This window comes from Ascidia mentula, chromosome 2 (assembly GCF_947561715.1).
Source record: "Ascidia mentula chromosome 2, kaAscMent1.1, whole genome shotgun sequence".
Classification (NCBI taxonomy): Eukaryota; Metazoa; Chordata; class Ascidiacea; order Phlebobranchia; family Ascidiidae; genus Ascidia; species Ascidia mentula.
This window is the reverse complement of record NC_138567.1, coordinates 19,863,846-19,883,144: the sequence shown is the minus strand read 5'-3', so window position 1 is coordinate 19,883,144 and position 19,299 is coordinate 19,863,846. Positions and strand designations below refer to the sequence as shown.

Here is a 19,299-nt window from a genome sequence, read left to right as displayed (position 1 = left end):
CCCTAACCCTAACCCTAACCCTAACCCTAACCCTAACCCTAACCCTAACCCTAACCCTAACCCTAACCCTAACCCTAACCCTAACCCTAACCCTAACCCTAACCCTAACCCTAACCCTAACCCTAACCCTAACCCTAACCCTAACCCTAACCCTAACCCTAACCCTAACCCTAACCCTAACCCTAACCCTAACCCTAACCCTAACCCTAACCCTAACCCTAACCCTAACCCTAACCCTAACCCTAACCCTAACCCTAACCCTAACCCTAACCCTAACCCTAACCCTAACCCTAACCCTAACCCTAACCCTAACCCTAACCCTAACCCTAACCCTAACCCTAACCCTAACCCTAACCCTAACCCTAACCCTAACCCTAACCCTAACCCTAACCCTAACCCTAACCCTAACCCTAACCCTAACCCTAACCCTAACCCTAACCCTAACCCTAACCCTAACCCTAACCCTAACCCTAACCCTAACCCTAACCCTAACCCTAACCCTAACCCTAACCCTAACCCTAACCCTAACCCTAACCCTAACCCTAACCCTAACCCTAACCCTAACCCTAACCCTAACCCTAACCCTAACCCTAACCCTAACCCTAACCCTAACCCTAACCCTAACCCTAACCCTAACCCTAACCCTAACCCTAACCCTAACCCTAACCCTAACCCTAACCCTAACCCTAACCCTAACCCTAACCCTAACCCTAACCCTAACCCTAACCCTAACCCTAACCCTAACCCTAACCCTAACCCTAACCCTAACCCTAACCCTAACCCTAACCCTAACCCTAACCCTAACCCTAACCCTAACCCTAACCCTAACCCTAACCCTAACCCTAACCCTAACCCTAACCCTAACCCTAACCCTAACCCTAACCCTAACCCTAACCCTAACCCTAACCCTAACCCTAACCCTAACCCTAACCCTAACCCTAACCCTAACCCTAACCCTAACCCTAACCCTAACCCTAACCCTAACCCTAACCCTAACCCTAACCCTAACCCTAACCCTAACCCTAACCCTAACCCTAACCCTAACCCTAACCCTAACCCTAACCCTAACCCTAACCCTAACCCTAACCCTAACCCTAACCCTAACCCTAACCCTAACCCTAACCCTAACCCTAACCCTAACCCTAACCCTAACCCTAACCCTAACCCTAACCCTAACCCTAACCCTAACCCTAACCCTAACCCTAACCCTAACCCTAACCCTAACCCTAACCCTAACCCTAACCCTAACCCTAACCCTAACCCTAACCCTAACCCTAACCCTAACCCTAACCCTAACCCTAACCCTAACCCTAACCCTAACCCTAACCCTAACCCTAACCCTAACCCTAACCCTAACCCTAACCCTAACCCTAACCCTAACCCTAACCCTAACCCTAACCCTAACCCTAACCCTAACCCTAACCCTAACCCTAACCCTAACCCTAACCCTAACCCTAACCCTAACCCTAACCCTAACCCTAACCCTAACCCTAACCCTAACCCTAACCCTAACCCTAACCCTAACCCTAACCCTAACCCTAACCCTAACCCTAACCCTAACCCTAACCCTAACCCTAACCCTAACCCTAACCCTAACCCTAACCCTAACCCTAACCCTAACCCTAACCCTAACCCTAACCCTAACCCTAACCCTAACCCTAACCCTAACCCTAACCCTAACCCTAACCCTAACCCTAACCCTAACCCTAACCCTAACCCTAACCCTAACCCTAACCCTAACCCTAACCCTAACCCTAACCCTAACCCTAACCCTAACCCTAACCCTAACCCTAACCCTAACCCTAACCCTAACCCTAACCATACGTTTATATCAACAGCTTTTAGTTTTATTACAATTTTACTAGGTCGCGAAACACGTTCGTCTCTCCCTGTTGCAAATATTATGACCTAACCTTAACCAATCTGCTCAGGTGCAGGTACTGTTATAACGCTGTCTGGATTTCGTCAAAAAGAGGTCAAGAAAACATAATTTTTGAGGCCTTCAAGCTGTACTTTGTAAAACGATTCAACGTATTTTGTGGGTTCGGCCGATCTACTTGTAATGTTTCTTTTGAATTATTTGAAGTAAGTCGCTGCAATTATTGATAGATTTTATTACATAAAACGATAATCGTTTAAAAAAACGTTTGACACCTTACGTACAAAGGGAACCACGCGATCGCCGAAGAACAAAAAGGAACAGTTTGTACAAAACGTATGACAGCGGTGGTAATATCTATTCAGGGAGTTTCCCGTCGTCGCAAATATGGCAAGAAATTTGGCAGTGCAAAAAAACATTGGTTTCGTCGTAATTTTTACATCACACACTGCTGATGACGTCTAAGTTTGTTTTCACATTCCTTCAGTGACGTCACATCGCAAGCCATTGTCGTAACTGACATTGATGCGTTTGGCGGGAATTCTTCCAACGAGAGGTTTTGTTGATTTCGGTTGGTTTCTATGGAAACACCACTGTCGATACTTCCGGTTCCCACGCTTTCAGTGTCAGTTCCAGAATCGTGAAAAGCTGCTGACATCAGCTTCCTCTTACGTAAGTGCTTGATTGACGACACGTCTTGCTGTAATGTTTTAGGGTTTACGTTGTAACTGAAACGTGGATTGCCTGGCAACATAAAAAATTGTTCGTGACGTCGATGGGGGAAAATATTCGGGGGAATTCCCCACGTGAAGGGGTTTGGGGGTCTTTCAGCCACCACCACACTGGGGGTAAAATACATGTTGGGCATTTGAAAGAAACCCCTCGATTGTTCATCGAATTTATTGTTGGCAAGCAACCCACCAACATCCGGGTCACTATGGATTTGCCACCCGGCCAACATCCTGCGTTTCTTTGTCAATTCACTTGTGACGTCACAAGCACTTGGTTTGTTTTGTTGATTTTTACAAAGTTGTTGTAAATTTCCGTGAGATTTTTCGTCGGTCTTTTTACCCCGTTTTCGTTGTGCCGCTAGAAGGCGCTGTTGATTTTTTAACCTTGTTAATTCTTTCAGCTCTTTGTAAAATTTGGCGTTGTGATGTTTTTCATAATATTCCGAAAATTGTGGAAATTTTCCGTCGTCTTTGGAGTTTCGTTGTACATCCGGGATACCAGATGCGTGATGGTGGTCGAGCTCTCTGATTGGTTGAACTCGCTTTTTCGATTCTACATAAATATATAATTGTCACGTGGTCAATGCTTTTAAATAACACAATCAAGGTTTTTTATTGTCTTTGACCACAACGGGGTTTGAACCCAGGATATCCAGACCACGAATCCCGATCAGGGTTTCTACTTGTTGGGTCGAGCGCTTGACCAATGCTGCCAATCACCCGCCCAAGTTTTTGTATAAAGGTTTAACGGTCATAAGAAGTGCGTCACCTTGTGGCAGAATTGTTGGCCTGCTGACTTCAGGGATTCTTCTCCGTCTGAAACACAGAATTTTCACGAATAATTATTTGACTTGACAAATAAATATTAAAGTTTAACGGATTTACCTGATTGGTTTCATTCTGGTTATGCTTCGTTGGTTTTCGTCGGACAAAAGTTTGACAGAAATTTCAACCAAGGTTTGAATCTAAAAAAAAACACAAAAAGTAAAATAAATGGTAGAGACACACAGTTCACGTGTGCCAGATCTCGATCCTCATTGGCTAGATGAAAAGCGTAAACAATGCGTTAAGTACCTAGTAACATACTTGTCCTTGACATATTTTAGTGCATTGACCTGATCGGGGATCGCGGTTGGAAAGTGTGTTTAGGGATGAGAAAGAACTCGCCACTTGTTGGAGGTAACCCCGTGTATCTGGTTTCCATTATTGTAAAACCGACATTTTGCGGGTGACGAAAAATTCGACACAAAAACTCTGGGTCCATAATTACAGCTGGAGTGAGAACAACTGCACCAAGTTATCATAGAATCTCATATGAAGCAAGAAGGATGTTATCATAGAATCTCATATGAAGCAAGAAGGAAGTTATCATAGAATCTCATATGAAGCAAGAGGGAAGTGAACACAGAATCTTTTTAAAGCAAGTAGAAAGTTATCACAGGATCTCATATGAAACAAGAAGGAAATTGTCACAAAACCTTATATGAAGCAAAAAGTAAGTGATCACAGAATCTCGTATGAAGCAAGTAGAAAGTGATCACAGGATCTCATATGAAGCAAAAAGTAAGTGATCACAGGACCTCATATGTAGCAAAAAGTAAGTGATCACAGAATCTCATTTAAAGCAAGAAGAAAGTGATTACAGAATCTCGTATGATGCAAGTACAAAGTGATCACAGAATCTCATATCAAGCAAAAAGTAAGTGAACACAGGATCTCATATCAAGCAAGAAGGAAGTGATCAAAGAATCTCATATGAAGCAAGAAGGAAGTGAACACAGGATCTCATATGAAGTAAGTAGAAAAGATCACAGGATCTCATATGAAGCAAAAAGTAAGTGATCACAGGACCTCATATGTAGCAAAAAGTAAGTGATCACAGAATCTCATTTAAAGCAGGAAGAAAGTGATTACAGAATCTCGTATGATGCAAGTACAAAGTGATCACAGAATCTCATATGAAGCAAGAAGGAAATGATCACAGGATCTCATATGATGCAAGTACAAAGTGATCACAGGATCTTATATGAAGCAAGTAGAAAGTGATTACATAATCTCATATGAAGCAAGTGATCACAGAATCTCATATCAAGCAAAAAGTAAGTGAACACAGGATCTCATAAGAAGCAAGAAGAAAGTGATCACAGAATCTCATATGAAGCAAGAAGGAAGTGATCACAGGATCTTATATGAAGTAAGTAGAAAGTGATTACAGAATCTCATCTGAAGCAAGAAGGAAATGATCACAGGACCTCATATGTAGCAAAAAGTAAGTGATCACAGAATCTCATTTAAAGCAGGAAGAAAGTGATTACAGAATCTCGTATGATGCAAGTACAAAGTGATCACAGAATCTCATATGAAGCAAGTAGAAAGTGATCACAGGATCTCATATGAAGCAAAAAGTAAGTGATCACAGGACCTCATATGTAGCAAAAAGTAAGTGATCACAGAATCTCATTTAAAGCAGGAAGAAAGTGATTACAGAATCTCGTATGATGCAAGTACAAAGTGATCACAGAATCTCATACGAAGCAAGAAGGAAATGATCACAGGATCTCATATGAAGCAAGAAGGAAGTGATCACAGGATCTCATATGAAGCAAAAAGTAAGTGATCACAGGACCTCATATGTAGCAAAAAGTAAGTGATCACAGAATCTCATATCAAGCAAAAAGTAAGTGAACACAGGATCTCATATGAAGCAAGAAGGAAGTGATCAAAGAATCTCATATGAAGCAAGAAGGAAGTGAACACAGGATCTCATATGAAGTAAGTAGAAAGTGATCACAGGATCTCATATGAAGCAAAAAGTAAGTGATCACAGGACCTCATATGTAGCAAAAAGTAAGTGATCACAGAATCTCATTTAAAGCAGGAAGAAAGTGATTACAGAATCTCGTATGATGCAAGTACAAAGTGATCACAGAATCTCATATGAAGCAAGAAGGAAATGATCACAGGATCTCATATGATGCAAGTACAAAGTGATCACAGGATCTTATATGAAGCAAGTAGAAAGTGATTACATAATCTCATATGAAGCAAGAAGGAAGTGATCACAGAATCTCATATCAAGCAAAAAGTAAGTGAACACAGGATATCATAAGAAGCAAGAAGAAAGTGATCACAGAATCTCATATGAAGCAAGAAGGAAGTGATCACAGGATCTTATGTGAAGTAAGTAGAAGGTGATTACAGAATCTCATCTGAAGCAAGAAGGAAATGATCACAGGATCCCATATGATGCAAGTACAAAGTGATCACAGAATCTCATATGAAGCAAGAAGGAAGTGAACACAGGATCTCATATGAAGTAAGTAGAAAGTGATCACAGGATCTCATATGAAGCAAAAAGTAAGTGATCACAGGACCTCATATGTAGCAAAAAGTAAGTGATCACAGAATCTCATTTAAAGCAGGAAGAAAGTGATTACAGAATCTCGTATGATGCAAGTACAAAGTGATCACAGAATCTCATATGAAGCAAGAAGGAAATGATCACAGGATCCCATATGATGCAAGTACAAGGTGATCACAGGATCTTATATGAAGCAAGTAGAAAGTGATTACATAATCTCATATGAAGCAAGAAGGAAATGATCACAGGATATCATATAAGGCAAGTATAAAGTGATTGCAGAATATTATTTGAAGCAAGAAGGAAGTGATCACAGAATCTTATATCAAGCAAAAAGGAAAGGAAAGTGATTTTTTAGTTTGTCTTGAATGTTGTTTTCGTAATTTATAATGTAGATAAACCAACTTTTCTCACCTGAAGCAAACAGGAAGCACGAACAACTTCACCCAACGTTTTCCTTTCAACTCGTATCGACCCTCGATAAACGAAATCCAATATAAGTTTTAAAACCGATGCTTTAATCCCGGGTAGCACGACCACGTGGTTGCATGCAGAGGGATGCGAGTCACTTTTTTTCTTGGATGACGTCATTTCTTCTTTGAAATCCTTTCGGTTTTCGTCATCAAGTCTTGTTTTAAAAAAATCGCTACATGCTGCGAGAACTGCTTTGTGAGCAAACAATTGCGTTTCTTCGACAATCAGCATTACGTCACAAAATGATCTGTTGGTTTGTTTTCTTTGTTGGTCGAGCGTCTTCATAATATTCGAACAATGCATGTCATCGTATTGAATGCAGCTTTGTTCCGTCATATTGTTCTCCTTTGCAGCATTGTCAAATAAATCTTAACTTTCTTCAAATATTTCAACAAAATTGTTAATAAATATTAAAGACTGATGGTGGATCTGTGACAGAACGGAAAAAAGGATTACATGAAATTAAACTTGGGTTCTTCACAATAAATTACTAAAGACTTTCTACGGTGTTTCACAATTTAAATACATTCGACGTTTTTCTTGTTGACAATCGAGTTTTGTCACAACCTGTGTCACATCAACATTAAGTATGTTCACATTCAGTGTAACTTGTCCATCATCAGTTCCAACTGAATAACTTCACTAACCCTCTTACATTAAAATCCAAACGCTTCGCATCATCTCAATACAATTCCGCAATAGTAGATCTCGCACCAAAGGCAGCCAAACAACTTCTACCTTTCCTAGAAAGTTCTTTGCACCAGAGCCACTTGTTTATCACTTGCTTTACACGAAATTCTTTCCGCGCCGTAGGCTGTTGTTGCGATGCCTCTCGCCTGAAATTTGTGATGTAACAATCTGCTTTACGTTAAGTTCGCGCGGTGCCCAGATTAACACACCAAAACATTCCTATCACTTACAACGCTCCAATCGGATGTGTGCGTTTTATCACGTGATACGGCCTCAATCATTCCTTGCGTAAAATGCCAACAATGGTCTCATTCTGGTTTGTTTGTTGCGAGAGCTTAAGTTGCCAGAAGAGCTTTTCTGTGTTGATAATTTGCCTGAGAGCTTTAAGTTAAATAAGTCATGGAAAAATTAAGCCATGAAATATTTAGATGACAACAATTACCGTTCCAACTCCAGCATTCCACTTTTTCGCTAACTACGTACACAATCTCAACCGAATATCAACACCAAGTTCCTTCTAAACAAGCCCTGAATGGCCTGAAGCCTAACAATGCTTATAGTTCTAACTCAAACCCACATAACCTCTGCACTTGACATCATCAAATCCCCATTATTACGCAACAATTAAACCTTCTACGAGTGATGCGTAACGCATAGAATATGTCAGGTTGTAATCAAAGTGCTTGATTCATGACTGGGGTTATTAAGTTCAACTCTCTCTGCCGTTTACCTTCAATGACATCACTCGGTTCGTAAAACCTCTGTATCTATTGTTACGTTATCAAATACGATTGTTCTTGTCTCTAGTTCGGTTGCACCCGAACTTTACTTTGAAGTAGTTTCTTGCTTAGATTGAGTTTCAAAGTTAGGAAATGCAGAAACAATCCATGCGATTTCCAGTTATAACAACTTCAGTCTTTGTTGGAGAAAAAGTGTAAGATTGAGGTGAATTATCCCACTGTCATCAAACAAAGGAGTATTGTGACGACAAACATCAAAAAGCAACAATAAATAAAGTCGATGTTATCGCAATTTAAAAAAAAACAATTTTTGTAAAGGTTTTCTGCACAATTAAAAGAAAAAAGTTTTTCGGACATTGATTAAAAAACATTGGAATTCCAACGAAAAATTTCTTGTTGCGATTTTGAGGACGAGCCCACTTAAATACGTTTAATCTTAATCTTGTTTGTCTCCAGGCGATTATGTCAAAGTCGAAAACCACACAAACTCACCGCTATAATTGTGACGTAATAATTGGCCATCACGTACATTCCTCGGTTTAAAATGATTTTATCGAATTAGAAATTCTCGGCCCGTATCCAGCCATTAATACAACGTTACAACTATGTGTCAAGAAATAATTCGAATCTGACGATTTCCTTGTTTAACTCCAGGCATGTTTGTTCCCAGTCCAAATAAATCTCGTTTTTGTTTCATCGAATATCTGGAAAACCCCTGAGGCTATTTTGCCAGAAATTGTTTGTTGCCAGACCTGCGCAACCTGAATATCCACAGGAAACAACTCAAGGTAACAAGAAAGAATTGGAACAAAATGTCGTGGTGATACAGGTTTGTCATTATACCTTGTAACACTTGAACCAGGAAACTATTGAAAAACATACGACACAAAACTGGGTCATAATTGTTATGAGCGACCAACGTAGAGATCTCCGCGAGCAACAGAGGTCAAAGGTCTTTCAGCAAGAATGTACTAATTATATTGAGGTCATCGCAAAAGGTCATTTGATCAAACTTTCATAAATCAAAGTGTTTCTGCCAACTTCGTAAATAGTCTGTGAGGTCTGTGATTGGATGATTCCTCGTGTCACGCCTAAATTTTAGTCCAGTCAGAATCTTTCTACACAAGAATTCGCCAACAAGAATGATAAATTATATCTTTACCGCTATTCATGTTTGCGTCACCAATTTTTACCTGCAGCATTGTGATGTCAGACCCATCGTTAACGCGAAGTTGAAACCATAAATAGAGACCGAATACAGGCAAACAACATTCGTCTTGAATGTTGGACAAAACAACTTCTACAAAGTACAGCAATAAAGCTACAGCAATAAAGCTACAGCAATAAAACTACAGCAAAAAAACTACAACAATAAAACTAGAGGATTTTTCTGGTAAACTGATGCGTTCGGCAACGTAGTAAAGCACCTAAAACTTCTCCACCTCAATCTAATCTTGTGCTTCACAAATCGCAAGCAACAATCTTGGGTCGCTTCAACCTGTCTGTTACGTCACAATGCAGATGCAATAGATCGCAGAGAGGCGACATTTGGGCAACGAGACGGTGCGGGATCGCGTTACGGTAATCGAACGTGGCATTATGACCACATAATACCAGACCCGACTAACAAGTAGAACGCTTTATGAGGAGAAGGTTTTGATGGAATCGATAAGCTCATATTTCTGCTTCTAGTTTGTCCAGATATTAAAAGGTCACTTTCGGTCATGAATTGGGGTTTAATGACGTTAACACATTATTTAATATTCAATTATTACAACGAACAATTAAAGCAGCAGTTTCGTCACAATCAGTCGTATCTCGTTAACTTCATTATGACGTCATCACAGTCGGATGGCAGAATGCCAGCGATCCCATGAGCGAAAGGAAGGTTATTTTTTCCGTCCAGTAGTGACCAATATTCCTTCCTGTGAATCCTAGCCGTCCGACCATTTAATGACGTCAGCATAGGACCCCATGATGTCATCTTGTATTTAAACCTGGAAATTTTAAGTCATTTAATTTGTATTGGTATTTTTAATTATTAAAATGCATTTTTTCTTGAAATTACAACTTGTACCTCAGAATACGATCGCACTGGGCTTGGTGTAAAATCTCAAGCAAACTTTTGTCCTTGGTCACGTTGTTCAAGGTCACGGAACGCCGGTTACCGTTTGAAATTATTGTGAGCGATACAGAGATAGGAATGTGAAGAAATTCGTCATAGTTTTCTGCTGGAGGGCAGTAAAGAGTAAAAGTGGGAGTGGTCATGGGCGTGTACCTTCCAAGCAGTTGATCTGAGGGTAAATCAAATATTGGAAGAAATAATTTTGAAAAATTTAAAACTCTATTCAGATTGTCAGCAAAACGGGAAACAGACATTCTTGAGTGTTCATTACAGTCAACGTGTACTTGTTACGTCACATATATCTCGGTGCAATGGAATTTGACAAACAACCTACGTCATGCTGCGAATGATCAAGTTGAATTCGGTTTTTCCATGTAATTATACTCACCCCTATCCTTGCAACTCCATCCGTCCATCAGTTGTAGCACACTGGCGCCACCAAGCGCCTGTAAGGATCTCGCAATAAATGCTGGGGAATCCCCATAACGAGGATATGTGAGCGTGCTTCTCGCCACTAGGCTGCGGTAAAGATGAGTTAGGATAGAATGTAAAAACTTTTTTGACTGGCGACAACATTCAAGGCACCACACCAAAGAAATCTAATTCTTACTCGGGATAGCGTGGGTCCGATTCCCGGGGGAATTAAAATTGAAGCTTCCTTATTTATAATTTTTAAACTCTAACCTATATGACGTCACCTGCAAAACCACGGAGTTTTATTTGGTTTGATTTCGTGGAGTGCCAGCAGCGCCTCTGGTGACGAATAACGGTTGCCTAGAAAATAATTTCCCTCGTCCGTCACTAGCTTGGATGAGAGGTAGGCTTTGGCACGGTAAAGCGCCAAATTAATCTTTTTCCTCATGGGATTGGAGATTTCCGGCTTGTCTCGTGCACACAAGAGGGCGATAGAGATTTGCGAAGTTGTATCTGGAAAGCAGCAACAATATAGCGATACACCATGTCATGTCAACTCGGGACGCAATTACCTGCAATATTACAGAAACTCCCATCCCTTTTCTGGGAATTCAATATTTTTTCTATATATCTTTCTTTTAATGGAACTGAAGCGACACAAAGGGTTTGGACAGAAAGCGCGAATGAATACCAGCCATCACGTGGTTCTGTTCAAGAAATTGTACGAAAAATTTAATACGTCAGAATGCAGTTTATTTTTTCACCTTCTCGGTGGTGAAATTGTTGTCGCATTGCGTGATCAACCAAGCGTAACAAGTTGACGTCACCAAAACTTCGTGGATCTTCGCATATGCTTAATGCCGCCATCGCGTGGTAAGCCATCTTTCCAATGTCGTGTGTGCTGCGTAAAACTCTTCTTTTATTTTAGTCGAAAAACTTTGGATAACAAGCCTACAAACAGTTAATAACTCATACATGTTTTTTCCAGGATGTTTTTAAATATCTCTGAGTGTTTTGAAAGAAAGTCGGTTACTAGTTTATATTTCTTTTCCTGACTGTATAGCCACCACAAAGTGGAAGTCTTTGCTTGGCCGTTTGGTCAGCAAAGTCGTCTGATAGTCACACCAGCTGCACTGATGAGACCTTTTAGGTCGAAACAGTGGCCATCTGTCTGCAGCTTATACACAATTTCTTTTCCTGTTCACTCTTTTTAGAGATAGAGTTTTTCTTGACCTGTTGGTGCTGAACGGATTTGTCTGGCAGTTAAGCACGATGGATCGTACTTAGTTGCAACAAGCTGCCCTGATGAGACCACATAGGTTGGATCCATTGCTTGCATTATTCAAAACACTATGACAATCACGCTATAATTTTCAAGAGCTATCAGCACTCAAATATGAACCTAAATCACGAGGTTTATAAAGGACATGCTGCTCACCTTCGATTAACTTGTTGTATCGAAGATCTAAGCCAATTAGAGTTAGAGTTGATCACGTGATACCCGGCAGAATCCACCAATTGGACACTGAGAAGCACTTCGCTGCTACGAGGCGACGCCAAGCGACTAATGTACTCCTCCAGCAGCTGCCGCTCGATGGAGCTAGTGCCTTCTGTAATATGCAAATCACTTCAGCTATTTACTGGCCCCACCAAGAAGAAAACCTGCTCGACATTCGTGCCCAGGATATCCAGAGTTCAAATCCCGGTGTGATAGAAAAAGCTATTTACTGACCCTGATCGTTGGAAAAAAGATAATCTTAAATACTTCGGCTATAAATGTTGGATGAAAAGATAAAAAGTGATAAGAGCAAAGGTTGCTACGACAACCCAATTACTTTGTTCAAATGTGCAAAACCAGATGTATGGCAAATTAACTAAAGGGCGCATTTTGCAAACATAGAGGGCATGTGAACAAGCTTTCATACCGCCCGTATTTTCAACGTTTGTTTTTATTTTCAACAATGCTTTAAACCATACTTCACTTACTGCACCTAAATGTACCTTGCTGCACCTAAATGCACATTACTGCAAGTATCTGCACCTAACTACAACTTACAGCACATTACTGCACCTTGCTGCACCTAACTACAACTTGCTGCATATTACTGCACCAACTACAACTTACTGCACATTACTGCACCTTGCTGCACATAACTACAACTTACTGCATATTAATGCACCTTATAGTGCGACTTAACTGCTCCAAGACCCTAACGTTAACCTATGTTTAAAAAAACGTTGCAGCATTTTTTTTTGGTTCCAGATCGGTTTAAATAAGGTTGTCTGTGTGGTTTCTATAACTCCACATGTTTATCGCGGGTTACTGTTGATTTCCTGTAGTATTTTGTTTATAACTGCTCTTGCTGGTTCGATATGCAACAATTGCGTCAAACGTCGTTATACCCTGTGCTATATCATGCAATTGTTAAATAGCAACAATATACCATGTTGAAAGTTTAGAAAATTGTTAGCATTCAGCGAACGTTTGTTGCAATAAAAAAACAAATCAAGCTTTCGGTCCTGAGTATGATGTAACAAAGGTTAAATCCTTTACGTTTGGAACAAAATAAACAAATTTGCGTACTTACCACAAACGGCATAATCTGAATTAGTTGGAAAAATATTTGAAGCCACTATGAGCAGCAAAACCACCACGAAACTCATAATTTTCTTTATGTTTTCAACAACCTGCCGAAATGCTCAACCTTCAAAATACAAAGTCCATCCCCGTCACGCTCCGCCGCACTTTGTAGATGTTGCTGACAGATATTTGCTTACGAATTACGTCACGACTCGTCAACATACGTCACTCATCAACCATACCAGAGGGGTAGATACATTGACAAAAAAAATCCCTCTGGTAGAATGATAATGGTATTCTGAAGGATTATTGACAGTTTAGTGTCTAATTGTTTCAGAAACGTTTAAATAGTGTTTGTATTGATGGTGTTTATTGATATTATGATTGTTTTTTGCATAAAGACTGATGGTTAACGAACATATTTTCATCAAGTCTCCTCAGGTATTAAACTGTTAGCTCACAAACATTGTTACTTGAATTATTTTCTCAACAAAAATATTGTTGTACAATACACGTGCTTTGTCTATGATAAACTAGTAATGTAGAAAAATTTACATTATTTGTAATTTTTAGACACTAAAAGTAATGAATGTGCTGTGAATGTTTGATTTTATTGCATTTTTATATTTTCAGAGAATGTCGTTGCTCCAGCAAAGGTTGATTGGTGAATATGAAAAGCAAATGAAACAGGTACCTTTTAAATCACAGGTTTTCTACTTAAACTATGTACCTCATTACATTATACTAATTATTTGCAAATCTTTTTGAAAGCCAATTGTGTTTGAAGAATATTAAACTAATTTGGATCAGTTTGAATCCAAGTCCCCTGACAGGTTGTCGATCACGCGCCATATCTCAATATGCATTTCTATGTTAATTCCAATACAGCCCCCTACAGACAGCTCAGTTTGTTGTTAGACATGTGATGCTTTTTAGACGAAATACATTTTTCTAAATACCAACAAACTGAGCTTTCTGCATGATCACTGTATTGGAATTAACATAGAAATACATGTTTTTTGAAAGCAAAATTTATTGATTGTTTTCAATTTTTCACATATTTTTAAGCATATGTGCATCTTACCAAAATCAACATCTCAGTTCAGGAAGTGTTGATGCTTTCTAGCAAAACATATTTTCAGTAAATAGACTTCAAATATTGAAATATTGGCATCTGCCCAAAACTGCAGATGCAGGCCTAGCGATCACTGCAACTTATTTTATAATACTAAAAAAGCAGTAGCTTTTTATTACAGGATCAGCCTGGCTTATAAATCAGGAATATATATTTTGCCCCATGGGCATCTTTAGTTCCTTCAGTAAACACATTAAATGATATTGAAAACGTCAAATTCTATTTGAATAAGCCCCCCCCCTATTTCGCCCCCTGGTTGGACATTTTTTTAGCTGAATAGTGTGCAAAAATGTAAGTTGGTTTTGCGAAAAAATGAATCACAGAAACCTCATCGAATTTGCAATTTAATGTGGGCCCCAACCCTTTCCTACGCAATTGCAAAAAAATTGTCACTGAAAAGTTGCTTTGGTTGCCCCCTGGGACGGTCTTTGCTATCCTATAGGACATAAGATCCTCCTGGAGGCTCCTCAGATCCTTGCTGTGTTTTGGCGGATGCAGCTGCAATCAATTTCTTTTCTCTTCAAATAGTACCAGTAGATCTTCATGGGTCACCGACCACTGGAATTGTGGTGGGCAAACAAGCAAATCACTCAGTATGGGTAATCATGTTGATGGCCTACAAAACTTGAGTTTGGGGATTTATTACTGATATGGGGCCTTAAAATATTGGTGTGAAATGCTGAACTTGCACCTTAGTTGGTCTAGCACTGCAAATATAAGTTACAGAGAGACTTTGTACCCATAGGAAACCCTGTTTCTTACTGTTATAGAAAACTAATGTGATTGTAAGTCCGGAGGTACTGACTTTGATTTTTGTAAAGATAATATTTAACCTGTGTACGGTGACAATGCTGCTGCAATGTTTATTAACTAGAATTAATTACTTGTAGTATCTTGCAACAACTTGTGTCTTTAGGCTTGCAAATAATGGCAAGCATATCAGAAAAATGTATTGTTACATTTATGAAAAAAACTAGACTTTAATTGTTGTATGCCTTTGACTGATCTGTTGTCATCATTTTATGTAGAAATGTTGTCAAAGACATCGTCTTGATAAAGAGAAATTTGATGAAATCCACGAAAACAGCCAAGCAGTCGCAGTCACTGAGTTTATGTCTGACTTTGACAGCAACATGTTCACAACACGCGCCTTCAAGGAAGCATTGATGATAAAATATCATGAACTGAAAAAGGAGAATGAGGAAAAGCCAAGTGTTGGCTCAATAGCAGGTGGAGTAATGGCAGGTTCTGCTGCAGGTGTCGGTGTGGCTACCGGTGGAGCTGTAGGTACAGTTGCAGTTTCTGGGGCACTTGCGCTTTCTGCTGTTGTATCAACTGGTGGGTTGGTATTGGTTGGTGTGGCAGCAGTTGGGATTGGGGTCGGAGTGGGTTTTGGAATCCAGAAGCTTGTGTCTATCATAGAAAGCAAGAAAACCAAGGTGGAAAATAAACAAGAAGACAAAACTAAGTGTGAAAAGTCCACAGAAAGCAAAATGTCTTCAAACCTTGGTTTAAGATGATACATAATTTGCATGCAATGGTGGAGATAAATTGATAAAAGTTTGTAATTGTAAATTTAGTTTTTATAATTTTACATTAAAATATCTTTTCCATTGTTACTTTATTCTTTTTGTGACATTTTTCAATTTAAAATACTTTTTTCAATCTTTCAAACTTCAACATGCCTGCTGTTCTTATGTAAATACTACAATCATAACTGAAATATACAATTTTTGCTATTTTGACATTTTATTGTTATGTTTCACAAAGACAATTTGGCTGAAATTTATAATGTGTGACACATTGACCTTTGCATTGCAGTCTGTTATTATGCTTTGTACGTACTTGTTAGTGAACAAAGTTCCATTGGTTTCTGATACATTTGTTGCAAGAAAGCTCGGCCGTCGTGAAGTGTGTGAGGTTTTAATAAAGCAGAAGTGATGTGATATTGCAATGTAATATCTCTGTTTCCTGCCGTGTAATATTGTTTACCACAACGTATGTGACGTCATAAGCGTTATTCTTGGATAAGAATGCCATTGCCTCAAAAGGCGTGCTGAACAATGAAGGTTTTAACTGATTATGAATTCAAAAAGTATGTTTTTGTCCTGTACCAAAACCAGTTGTTGAGTGTTTTCTTATTGTTTATGACGTTGTTGCTGTGTCAATGTTGAACAATTCCGTTTGTTTCAGAAAACAAATAATATTGGTTAAAACCTGTATGTTTATTTGAGCGCGTTTTTGGTGAGGAACAATAGATGTGGAATTCTCACATCGAAAACAGGATTCCACTTGGTCATTCACCTCTAAAATGATGGTTATTTGGGTAAAGCTTGCACAAAACTTTACAAGTGCACCAAGGAGTCAGAACATGCTAACTAACTATGTTGGTCGAAGAAATCAACAACTGGTAAAAAACATGATTTGGTACAAAAATGACGAAATTTGGTACAAGAGTGAACACAGGGTCCAAAGAAATTGTACCGGAAAAGTTTAAATTTTGAGGTATGTTATAGTTCTGAATAGAGATTGGTGATTGATTACCAAATATCGCGAGTCGCACTGTCAGCGTTTAAGTCATTTCGAGGTGAATAGAATACGACGGATTCAGGTTGTCACATCCTGTTGGTGTAAATTGATGCTAATGTTTTGTATTGTGTTTTCAAACCATTCATGTTGGTTTATATTGATCTACTTATGTCCAATTAGGCGAAGGTACAAGTATTAACTTTCTGATGCATACAGAAAACAATAATTGGAATTCTTTTCATAAATATAATATCATAAAATGAAACATTTTTGATTACAACCGTATTTACCAATATCGCCAAAGCTTTGCTGAGTTTTGCCAACAAAATATTTCTTTAGGTAACGAAGTTGTAGCAAACTAGCTACTTATCTACCAAAAAAACTACAAACTTCAAATTGTAATTTACTTTTATACCTTATGCTTTACCATATTAGCAGAGTGGGACATGGTCTTCAATTTGCCTCGTTTTTCAGTCAATCGGTGCTCATCCAGTGTCCTATAGAGATCACGGGCGCCGACTGAGGGGCCGGGGGGCCTCGCCTCCCGTAAATTGACGGCCTAGGGGCCGCCCCGTGATTTTTATACCTTTATATATAACTTTTTTTATATTCCGCGTGCACATTCGTTGGCATTGTAGCAACACGCATGTTTCCCTACTTAATTCTTCACACATTTGGAACACATACGGACCAAAGACTGCAAACGGTGTTAAGCTCTCCTGTAGGAGCTCCCACAAGCTTTCTGGCATCCTGCTGGACAACCACGTTTTTCCTGTCTTTTTTGTTATAAAACGCCCTCCTAATAATCGTTCCCTCTCGCAGTCTCTCAGTCTCTCTCTCGGTTTGCCATTCGCGCTGATACGATCGCACGTTCTTTTAATAGTAAATTCGCTGCAATTCAGTCACGTGTTAAACGCGCTTGAAACAAATTAAACTTAAGCCACCTGGTATTGCAATCGTGCCTTTCAATATAATAAACAAGTCTGCCACGAAGTCGAACTAAGTAACCTATACAGTAAGAACACGCAAGCAGACTTTAGATTCAGCAAAGCAGCAACAGGGAATTCTATTTGTACGCTGCAACATCGTCAAAGCACACGCACACGCACACGCACACGCACACGCACACGCACACGCACACGCACAACTATCAACAAAGAGTCGTGAGTTCAATTTATCACGTAACATTAACGCATAAACAATCGATAATTGTCTTTCACTTCAACAATGCACATTCTTATGTCGTACAAGACCGTTTTTATTGGTTAGTAACTGTACATACCAGTTGCAGGGTTCTCGGCTTCCCTGACAATTTGTCTCGATGATGCTAGCGCAATGAGTCTCAAATGAAGGTCGGTTGACCTGCCGGCTAATTGCCACGGAATTGTCTGTTCACCTGTGCTCTCGGCTGAGATACAGGCAGGCTGAATAACTCCAGTTATAGTTTATTGATCGAATCGAATAGAATCGAATAGAATGGAATCGAAAGGTCAGAAAGGCGAAAGCGTTACCGTATGAACTGAAAGTCACGTGACAGGCAATATTGTTAGAAAAGGCAGTGTGTTCGTAAATACCATGTGGATAAGTCTCTGGAGCATTATTTAAAGTGCATATGACATGGCCATGGCAACTTTGCGTAAAACTAAAGGTACATCTACAACAAACATATATCCAAAGTTTCACGGTTCTACGTCAACTAAAAAATGTAGAAAACTGCACGAAAAGTAACGGCGACCAAATATCGTAAACCTTTTGCGCTAAGGAGAAAAGTTGTCACATTAGGCGCTTGCGTCGAAAAAATGCATTGTTTAGATAGGAGAAGGCGCCATTTTTGCAGATATCGAATAGTTTCAAACATAGGAGAATCCACAGATTACGTAACCTTAATGGTCAGGACAGGGTTTTGCATCACACAAAATTTGTCATTGTGACGTCAGGAATCAAAGGCTTATTTGTCCCTAATTAACGAAAGACCATAGGGTATAGCAGAAACGACATAACTGTGAGTGGACAAAACGACAATGCTAAAGTAACGGTTTGTCTCTGTCGTGTTTTCAAAAGTTCATGTATCACGTTAGCGATCATAAATGCTGTAACAACAAGAACACCCTGTCCCAGTAACTGTTTTATTATTACAAAACTTAATAAGACATAATAGCGGCCATCTGTCTTCAGCTTAAATTAACATCAAAATCCGTTTATTGCACTTGTTCACCTTTTTCCCCTGTTTAATGCAATATTGTGCTTAAACCAGTTTTACAATGTTTTCCATTCCTACGCATAAGGCTTGCTGCCAGCACTCGCGCACGACCGAAGCGCCTTCTATGACGTCACACAACAATATCTCGCTTTCGCACGATCTCGTTCGCAGCGGCAAAAGTGCGACTTTGATCAGCTGTATCTCAGAAACCAGTCATCGTATCAAGCTACTTTTTTCGCCAAAAATGTTCTAAAGTTATGAACATTTCTTAGTTTGATTATTAACATGTTTTATTTTTACGTGTCATATGCACTTTAAGATAAAGTGTCCCTGTCAAACAAAAAACTCCCCCAAATGATGGACACGGAAAAAAGTTCTCATCAAAACTGCCTCCAGCTGCGACCTTGTCCCACATGCGGTTTCTTCCCGTTACCCATATA

At 39.4% G+C, this 19,299-nt stretch overlaps 3 protein-coding genes across 3 annotated transcripts; 1 reads left to right on the top strand and 2 right to left on the bottom strand.

The window, feature by feature from the left end:
• Positions 1-2,169: 2,169 nt before the first annotated feature.
• Positions 2,170-6,817, bottom strand: LOC145889658 (uncharacterized). The gene is made up of 4 exons (XM_082980650.1): positions 6,386-6,817; positions 3,496-3,575; positions 3,380-3,426; positions 2,170-3,163 (listed from the first exon to the last, which is right to left on the bottom strand). Exons 1-4 carry the CDS (start codon positions 6,779-6,781, stop codon positions 2,316-2,318), a joined length of 1,371 nt encoding a protein of 456 aa, XP_082836776.1. The 5' UTR covers positions 6,782-6,817; the 3' UTR covers positions 2,170-2,315.
• Positions 6,818-9,612: 2,795 nt separating this feature from the next.
• On the bottom strand, positions 9,613-13,130 carry LOC145888889 (transcobalamin-2-like). Its single transcript, XM_082979760.1, has 8 exons — positions 13,003-13,130; positions 11,853-12,024; positions 11,179-11,315; positions 10,987-11,121; positions 10,699-10,927; positions 10,389-10,519; positions 9,953-10,169; positions 9,613-9,872 (listed from the first exon to the last, which is right to left on the bottom strand). The coding sequence occupies exons 1-8, from the start codon at positions 13,076-13,078 to the stop codon at positions 9,683-9,685; spliced, it is 1,287 nt and encodes a 428-aa protein (XP_082835886.1). The 5' UTR covers positions 13,079-13,130; the 3' UTR covers positions 9,613-9,682.
• A 120-nt stretch (positions 13,131-13,250) lies between these two features.
• Positions 13,251-16,338, top strand: LOC145888890 (uncharacterized). Its single transcript, XM_082979761.1, has 3 exons — positions 13,251-13,436; positions 13,629-13,685; positions 15,159-16,338. Exons 1-3 carry the CDS (start codon positions 13,401-13,403, stop codon positions 15,648-15,650), a joined length of 585 nt encoding a protein of 194 aa, XP_082835887.1. The 5' UTR covers positions 13,251-13,400; the 3' UTR covers positions 15,651-16,338.
• Positions 16,339-19,299: the final 2,961 nt, after the last annotated feature.